At 35.9% G+C, this 9,412-nt stretch overlaps 2 protein-coding genes across 4 annotated transcripts; one reads left to right on the forward strand and one right to left on the reverse strand.

Annotated features, from left to right (window-relative positions):
• Window positions 1-551: 551 nt before the first annotated feature.
• On the forward strand, window positions 552-2,155 carry LOC104242820 (zeatin O-xylosyltransferase-like). The gene is made up of 3 exons (XM_070165561.1): window positions 552-597; window positions 1,096-1,392; window positions 1,433-2,155. Exons 1-3 carry the CDS (start codon window positions 552-554, stop codon window positions 2,101-2,103), a joined length of 1,014 nt encoding a protein of 337 aa, XP_070021662.1. The 3' UTR covers window positions 2,104-2,155.
• Window positions 2,156-2,605: 450 nt separating this feature from the next.
• On the reverse strand, window positions 2,606-8,525 carry LOC104242819 (probable polyamine transporter At1g31830). Of its 3 annotated transcripts, none has more exons than XM_009797915.2 (2): window positions 8,167-8,525; window positions 2,606-4,434 (listed from the first exon to the last, which is right to left on the reverse strand). In XM_009797915.2, the coding sequence occupies exons 1-2, from the start codon at window positions 8,380-8,382 to the stop codon at window positions 3,001-3,003; spliced, it is 1,650 nt and encodes a 549-aa protein (XP_009796217.1). In that variant the 5' UTR covers window positions 8,383-8,525; the 3' UTR covers window positions 2,606-3,000. The 3 variants fall into 3 exon arrangements, with proteins under 3 accessions (XP_009796217.1, XP_009796218.1, XP_009796220.1); XM_009797916.2 differs by lacking the exon at window positions 8,167-8,525 and adding an exon at window positions 5,456-5,632; XM_009797918.2 differs by lacking the exon at window positions 8,167-8,525 and adding an exon at window positions 5,452-5,542.
• Window positions 8,526-9,412: the final 887 nt, after the last annotated feature.

Consider the following 9,412-nt stretch of genomic DNA (forward strand, 5'->3'; position numbering starts at 1 on the left):
TGTATATATTGGTAAATGCTTTTTTATAATATAATTGTGGGACCAAGACCCATTTTTTTACCCACTTAATCTAGTCGTTGGGTGAGATGTATTACTTATGTGTATTGTTTTATTCATAAGAGTTCTGATAGAGTGATGAATACTCCTTTGTTCTGAATCAGAGGTTTCGAGTTGATCAAGTCTCGTATACAGTCGCCTCTGTTAAGGATTACTTTATCCTCCAATATAAAACTTTCCCGCGTGAATGCAAATTTAGTCGGGCCCTAAATCTAATACATGCATCGGACACCAAGGAGAAATAAAAGAAAATGTGTATTGTTTTGTGGATGTCTTGTGCTGCAAGAGGTGGTGGATTAAATGTGTTTTGTTTTAGGTGTTTTGGGTGGTGTTGTTGGTAAGGGTATTAAATGTATCAATTACTCCAATATAAGTTTCCAAATTGTTCTCTTTTTAATTACTTTTGTTTCAATAATTATTACCTTAAAGAAAAAGTGAATCCTCAAAATCCATGAATAACATGAGTGACAATCTTGAAAACCAGGGACTAAACAATGGATGATGAAGTAGTTGTAGTCATGGTGCCATTTCCAGGTCAAGGTCATCTCAGTTAATATCTTCAACTTGCTTGTCTATTATCCTTTCATCGTCTCCGCCTATACTATGGCGGTTTAGCCACCAACAACCGTCAGGCCAGGGTTCGAGCCGACGCCTTATATCCTTCAGACATATCCAAAATCCAATTCCATGACTTCTCAATTACTCCTCCATCTCCACCCTCGTAGTTCCCAATGCTTGCTTGAGCAAAATCCCGTAGAAATGACACCATGTAGCCACTCTAAATGGCTGCTATTTAGGAATTAGCCAGTGCGTCCTGAATTTCAGTTTTTCAGTTCAAAATTTCAGGACATTTTATCTTGAAGTTGAGATTTTTAGTTTAAAATTTCAGGACAAAATAGGTATGGGCTAATCTCTAAATAGCATCCATGAGAATGACTATATGTGCACTTGCCCCCAAAATCACGAGCCCACTCTGGAATGCTTCTATGCTTTTGCACGAGCCCATTGCTTCCTTCTTTCAAGATATTTCATCTAAAGCAAGAAGAGTAGTCGTTGTTCATGATTTCTTAATGTCCTATAAAGTTCAAGATTTTTCTTCCTTTCCCAATATTGAATCCTATATCTTCCTCTGCACTTCTAGTTTCGATATGTACTGTAGTCACAAATGTAGAGTAGCGGGGATGCCCATCCCGCTTGAAGAAGAACAACTTAAAAAGCTACCCTCTCTCAAAGGATGTTACCCCGATGACATATTCGTGCACCTAGGAGCTTTTCAGACTCAGTATATAAGTCTTAGCACGGGCGATATTTATAATACAAGCCAAGTAGTTGAAGGTAGTAGTACTTTTATTGACTTGATGGCACAACTTGCAAGTACACAAAACAAGAAACAATGGGCAGTCGGACCTCCAAAATGAGTACTGTTTGGATTGGCTAAACAAACAACCTCCAAAATCAGTTCTTTATGTGTCGTTTGGGACTACTACTTCATTTTCTGGTGAACAAATCAAGGAGCTCGCCATGGGATTAGAGCTAAGCAAACAGAACTTTATATGGGTGTTGAGAGACGCAGATGAAGTTGATAATTCTGGAAAATCTAAAAAACTTAAGTTGCCAGAAGGGTTTGAGGAAAGAGCAAAAGGGGTGGGCTTAGTAGTTCGAGAATGGGCACCACAACCCGAAATCTTGGCTCATCCCTCCACGGGCAGGTTTTTGAGTCATTGTGGTTGGAATTCGTGCATAGAGAGCATAACTTTGGTAGTCCCAATAGCTACTTGGCCTATGCACTATGACCAACCAAAAAATGGTTTCTTGGTGACAGAAATATTGAAAATAGGCCTGGCTGTTAGGGAGTGGGAGAAACGCGACGAGCTTATCACTGCGTCCGCTATTGAGAATGTTGTGAGGAAGTTAATGACATCAGAAGAAGGTGATGTGATTAGGAACAAAGCAAAGGAACTGGGAGAAGCTGTAAGACAATCTACACAGAAAGGAGGTGCTGCTCGCATGGAATTGGAGTCTTTCATTGCGCATATCACAAGATAGATACTCTTTAGACTTGTGATTGCATTCTTAATATATATATATTCAAGTGAAAGATCCTTAAAATGACAACTTGAACTCAACTATTCGAGTTCAAGTTTATATGATGATGGAGTCTAGGCCGGTTTGTGTACACCTCAACTATTCCAGCAGTACTAGCACATGTACTGACATTAACCGCCAAGGCTTAGGCATATGGTAAAGAAGTCGCTTAATTTTTCTGTCTCTTTACGATTTGAACTCCGGTCTCTCATAGTTTCACCCATTTCATTGCCCGTTGGGCCACACCCGAGCAATGATATTTACAAACAAGGATCATAATGCTGGCAGAGAAAGCTGTTAAGTCTCATCTCAGAATTAGCAAAGTTCATTTCATTCAAGATTGTTGGGTTGATCTTTATGATGCAAAGAAATATGACTTGTGGACCTATTTTTCAACATCAGTACCATAACATGTTGTGAACAACTTCTGCACAAAATTTTCTAACTAAGCAGACAACGAAGACGAGTTGAAAGCTCAATATATATTCAGAAAAGCATACCAATATTCAGTAGATACAATCATTTACAGGTTACTCTCGAATACGAAGAGAATGGATATCGTTTAAATGCATTTTGGATAAAGCGAGTAGAGTAAAAGAGAGCAGAAATAAAGTTAACATTTTTTGCAACTTTTCATATATAAAAGAGAAACCATATCATCATCTGTTTCTAATGCAAACACCTGGAAAAATAGGTCTAGGATCAGGGCAAACACAAGCTTACAAGATTAAAAAGCTACCTTGTGAAATGTCTCTTTTATCTATGCGCGTGCTCCATAGATGTTCTGGATTCCATGCAGCTGCTGCTATGTCCTGTTAGTAGAGGAGTTGTACGTTATAAAGCTACAATATATGAGAATCAATGAAGTAATGCTCCAGTATCGTGATGAATGTCAGGAAGATCAGAACTAATGGAGAATTTCAACCATCTATTCTTCTCAATACGCTTAAGACACGGTTGCATCACCAACCCGATTGCAACAGCAGCGAGGCTTATAATCATGACTTTAACTGAAGAAAATGCCAAAACGACACCAATGAGTATGGTCGGAGGAATACACAGTAGGATGGCTCCAACTGTTCCACCAGGTATCTTGAATGGGCGCGATGCATTTGGGAGCTTTATTCTTAATCGTACGAATGCTATGAATTCCAAGATCATTCCAAAGCAATATAAGAAATTTTCTGCAGCTACAATCTCTTGAAAGCTCATCCATGAAAGTAAAATCACACCAGAAGCTGAGAAGAGGATACCGACTAAAGGTGTTCCATAACGTGATCTCTTTGCAAAGAACTCCGGTAGCATCCCTCTCTCGGCCATACCAAGTAGCTGAAACGAGTCGCTGCTCATCTCGGCCACAAACGTCCCCATATTTGACAATGCAGCAGCCCCTTGAATCCACCATCTTAGCCAGACTCCACCCAAGATTTTCGCAATATCCGAGAAATAACCATCCGTCCACAAGTCACGCTCGAGTGGAACAGCTCCAGTACCAACTAATAGAGGGAAAAAGTACGATAAAACGACTAGAATCACAGCATAAAAAAGAGCCTTAGGCAGAGTTTTCTTCGGGTTATGCACTTCTCCTACGAGAGTACTAATCGAATCCCAATAATTCAGATTCCAAAAGAGAGTGTTTAAATACAAGTTCCAATCGACATTATGCACATCCGCCACCAACCACCTCGCAGGCCTTAGTTTTGGAATCGAAATGAACCCCATTACGACAAAAGGAAGGATCGACAATATCCCGAGCATAACAGCAACCCATCCAACAATAGTTAAACCCCTATAGTTCATATAAGTTAGAACCAACGTGATACCTAATACCGCGATAACTCGAGGAAGTCCACCACCTAATGCAGGAATTCCTGATTTCAGATAATCAAGAAACAAAACTGGGTAAAGGGCATTATCAATGACTCCACTTAACCATTTCACCCAACCTTGTTGAAAGCCCCAAAATGGACCCAAAGCAGATGAAACCCAAACAACATAGCCACTATTTTCGGGGAACATGGTGCCTAATTCAGCTGTGATCAGTGCCTCAGGGACACTCCATATGATCGGGAAAACCAAGAACCCGACGAGTGCAAGAAGTGGACCGGCTGCTTGTACAGTGTCCTCAACACCAAATGGACCACCTGCTACTTCATAGAATATGAGGAAAACTAGAGGCAAGAGTGAAAGTTTCCTAGGATCATTTGCCCTTGGAGATACAACTTCATTAATCCCTATGTACTCAGCATCATTGTAATTCCCCATTGGAATTGTGGCTTCTCCCCTTACTTTCTGCATTTATCATCAAATCTTAACAGTATAAGAAACACATATCAACTCATTGCAGATAAATAAACATTTACTTCTCTGTCCAAAGACAAAAAACATGATGGGGACAAAGTAAGAGAATCAAAACATCTACTAATTTTGTCTTAATTTAGAGATCATGTCACAACTTTTGGAAATAAATTTACTTGAAAGCTGAAGCTACATAAAAAAATATGCAAATCACATTTTTTAGTTACAAATACTTCTAAAGTATCTCAAATTTTTTAGAAAATACTCCGACTCTCTGAGAGGGAGCCTTGGCGTAACTAATAAAGTTGCTGCCATGTGACCAGGAGGTCACGGGTTCGAGCCGTGGAAACAGCCTCTTGCAGAAATGCAGGGTAGTGATGCGTACAATAGATCCTTCTGGTCCGATCTTTCTTCGAACTCCGCGCATAGCGGGAGTTTAGTGCACTAGGCTGTTTTTTTTTGTACTGTGACTCTCTGAATAGTAATAGTTTCATATAACAACAGAGGAACAATACTGTGCTAATCAGCACACTAAAAGAATCATTTAGATAATCAACTAAAGGAACACCCTTTACCATATATTGTCTCAATTCAGAGATCATGTCACAAGTTTTTGAAAATAAATGTTACTTGAAGCTACCTAAAAAAGCTTTACCACATTGTGTCTCAATTATATCATTTCACACATGCAAAGGATTATTTTCGACTCAAATTATATATACATGTGAAAATAATTTTAAAAAACACAACAACAACAATAAACCCAGTGAAATCCCATAAATTGGGGTCTGAGGAGGGAAGGTAGAGAGCCTGTTTCCGGCTCAAGAGGGACAAAAACTAAAAAGGAAGCCGAAATAACAAGTAGTAACCATAGCAAGCAAAGGTGATATAATAATTGAAGCAAAAGAAACGACATATAGAAAAAGAAATATGCTGATACAAAGAAATGAAAATACTAGACTAACACTAATGATACCGGCATATACATGTGAATATAATTTTAAAATATACCTACTATGAATCCATGAATTTTAATTCTTGAATCTGTTCTACTGCTGGGGATGAAGGTTTTAAAGAGATTGAGAATTTGCAGAAAGTTGAGAGCAGAGATAGAGATGAAAATAATCAAGAGGCATTTTGTTCTCCAACAACAGTCTGTTTTTCTGCTTACATACATACACTGTCACCCACTATCAAATTCTCTTTTGTTTTTTCTTGTTCACTTTTTGCCCTTTTAAGAGGAGTATATTTTTAAAAGAAAATACATTGAAAAAATAATAGTGCATAGCCGTTCCCAAAATAATAGCCAAATAAATATATACTTTTTGTATATATATATTGTGTATGTTATATACAAATTTTATACATTTTTTTAGCTACCAAATGTAAATAGTTTCGGGCGCGGACTAAAAGTAAAAAAAAAAGCCCAAGAGATACCGGAAGATCTAGGTAGAGAAAAATTAGTAAAAATAGCATGGGCTAGTCAGTTTTCAGATTGGTAATCGAAAAATAACTAACATTTGCAAAGTCATTATTTTATGCGGAAATAAAATGTGGACAAAAATACCACAACTAAGACATTGAAAGTTCCAGCATAATATGGTGGATTATAGAGCTCCTGCGTATAAGCTGCTGGAATCTCATATGTAAAAAAATTTGAACTCCAGCATATTATGCTGAAATTTTTGAATTTTTGGGTGTTTTTGTTCAGATTTTATCTTTATATGAAAATGTAGCTAAATTTTGATTATTTTTAAAAATATGGCTATTTTTCAATTATCAGTTGTAAATTAGGTTATTTCTCACTTTTTTTCCCCAAAAATAGACATAAAATGATTCTAAAAATTTTGGAAAAACTCACTTTTAGTCCTGATGCATGGAGAAACTCTCATTTTGATCCTATGATATCTGGTTAAGCACATTTCTTACAATTATAATTGAAAATATGCACTTTTGATTGTTATACTTGTGAAAATTACTAATATCCCCACTCTAACTTTTAAGAAATTACATTGAATATTGCACTCACTCATAAGCTAGATAAAACACTATAGTTTTCGATAACACTCATTACTATATGCTACTTATATATTGGTGGTCATTATTGTTTTAAAAGGTAAACTATGTCTAGCATGCATGCGGCAATATATGTTCAATTATTTGTTATAATCTTTTATGTCTCTGTGTGTGTGTTTTTTTCTTTATTTCGTCAAAAGTAATTAGTCTTTAGAATTTGTACTCATTGAGGCGTGCTGAAAATACAACTCTTTTCTTCTCCAACTAACATGTAAACCCCACCATAACCCCAACAACACACAATACAAAAAGCAGTAAGGTACACTTGACTCCTGTTATGCGCGACACCCGGGAAAGAGTCGAACCATAACAACACACAACACAAAAAAGCAGCCCGGTGCACTAATGCTCCCGCTATGTGCAGGATCCGGAAAGGACCTAACCACAAGGTCTATTGTACGTAGTTTTACCCCGCATTCTTGTAAGAGGCAGTTTCACGGCTCGAACTCATGACCTTCTGGCCACATTGTAGCAACTTTATCGGTTACACCAAGGCTTTCCTTCAACAAGACACGACACAAACAAGAAGAAAAATATATCGGAAAGAATTTTAATACTCTAAATATATTTCAACATATTGTAGTAGGTTATATATTTTACTTTCAATATTACTAACTTCTATTTATTATGAACATTTATCTATAACTATTCATTAAGTAACTTAATAATGTAAAAAATATTTATTTTATTGTCAATATAGAAGTTAGACTCGTACAATTAAATAAGAAGAATTTTTATGAGGAAAATAAGCGAAACTTATTGTACAATTGTCACTGTTTTATTATATTAACACGTCTTGGGTTTTCTTAAAAAAAAAAAATTGCACCTACATTATAACCAAAATGTGCGTACGAAGCATTTCCTGGAAATGTAAAAGGCAAATGCAATTCAAACAAGATTAACTTGTACCTAATTTTATTTTGATTATATAAAAAGGAGAAAAGGAATTCCCTACGACAAAATAAGAGAATCACGGAACATATTTGAAAGGTTTTAAATTCCTAACAATTAACTTAATTTAGGTCATAACTTGTATTCTTATCCTGGTGCTTATCCTATACAATCATATCTCTTAATTAATAAAAAACAAATTAAGGCTGCCATTAACAGCTAGAGTTCACGGAAACTGTTGTAAAAAGCATCACTCTTTTAGTTCTTGGGAAGACATGCTAATGAACAAAGCACATGAATAAAAGTAAACAAGGAACAAAAAAAAAAAGGAAAAATATGAAATTTAGCCATTTACTCTACGATTTTAACATTTTATATACCGACAAGATGTAAGGCCAACCCAGTGCACTGAGTTCCCGCTATGCGCAGGGTTCGGGAAAAGGCCGGAACTACAAAGTCTATTATACGTAGTCTTACCCTGCAAAAGGTTGTTTCCACGGGTTGAACCTTCTAATTACATGACAGCAACATTATCAGTCACACCAAGTGACGGGACCAGAATTTTTACCAAGGTGTCAAAATACAAAAATCTAAACACGCTAAAAAATCAACGGGATTCAACATATAATAAATATATGTAAAACAAAATCTTTTATCTAACAATACGATGTAATTTTCCAGCGCATTGATACCCCTTGATTGATTGTGACTCCGCCACCGGCTAAAACATGTTAAGTACACAGATAATAAACAAATTACCTGATCATCAACATTCTGAGAATTCTGTAAAGATTTATCAGTAGCAGCAGAAGCTGATAGAGTTTCAGTTTGTGCTATTGCACCATTAGCTGGGGAAGAAGGAGCAGAAATTTTCTTTTCAGATATTGAAATTTCAACTTTCTGTTGAGTATTGGGAACTTCAATGGAGGATTTAGTTTTACTGTTTTGAACAGTTTCTGAACTTGTTGGCACCATTTGTAAACACTAAAAGAAACTAGAAGAGGATAAGATAAATCAAGAAAATGAGGAAGATTAAGACATAAGAAGGAATTTTGGAGAGGGTTGTTGGGATGAGAAAGTGACAAAATATATTGAGTGAGTGATAGGGAAGAAATTAAAGGTTGATTTAAGAGTTTGATGGGATTGTTCATTTGGCTTCTTTATATACACGTGTTTCAATTTATGTACCGGCGTTATTTAACTGAAACATAGTTTAAGAAAAATAAAAGAATTTTTTGGAACTTATAATCTTAGATATGCACAAAGCATCTCGTATTCATGGAGGATTCAGGAAAGGGCAGCATCCTACGGGATATGATGCAGACAACTTATCATAACGTAAATATTAGTGGTTGCTTCCACGGCTCGAACAGATGACCTGTACACCATATAGAGACAACTTTATTATTAAGAGTAAAATAAAAAATTTAAAGTGAAATTATTTCTACATATATTAATAATTTTTAAATAAATAGTGGCATGTTAAATGAAACAAAAACAAATAATACCATATTTTGATGAGCTTTCTGTTAAAAGATATATGTGTTTTAAATGGAAATTAGGAGATATGTCATTCTTTCTAATTTCCTAATAGAGGCGAGAAGTCAAAGGCATAGTCGGTCATAATCAAACTATTAATGTAGGGAATTCATATACAATAATTTATTGGATCATTCTTTCTTTTCCATTTTATTATAATTTAATTTTATATGTGTGTGTATGTGAACTGAAATTGAACCAATCCTATCATGAACAAGCTGTATGCTTGTCTATTTCTGCCCCAATTGTGGGTGTAGGGTGGGGTGTTTTTGGAAATAAAATGGGGGATGATGATGCCTTGTTTTGAAGCCCTCTTTAGAATGCGCGTGTTGCGCGTATATTCCATCTCAACTAAGTAATTTTTTTATTAAAAAAATTATATAAAAATTATACGTCTTATTTTGTAGTAGCTATGACTAATTAAAAATATGACCACAATAATTAATTACAAATGTGGCCAATTAGC

Source organism: Nicotiana sylvestris, chromosome 12, assembly GCF_000393655.2.
Source record: "Nicotiana sylvestris chromosome 12, ASM39365v2, whole genome shotgun sequence".
NCBI lineage: Eukaryota > Viridiplantae > Streptophyta > Magnoliopsida > Solanales > Solanaceae > Nicotiana > Nicotiana sylvestris.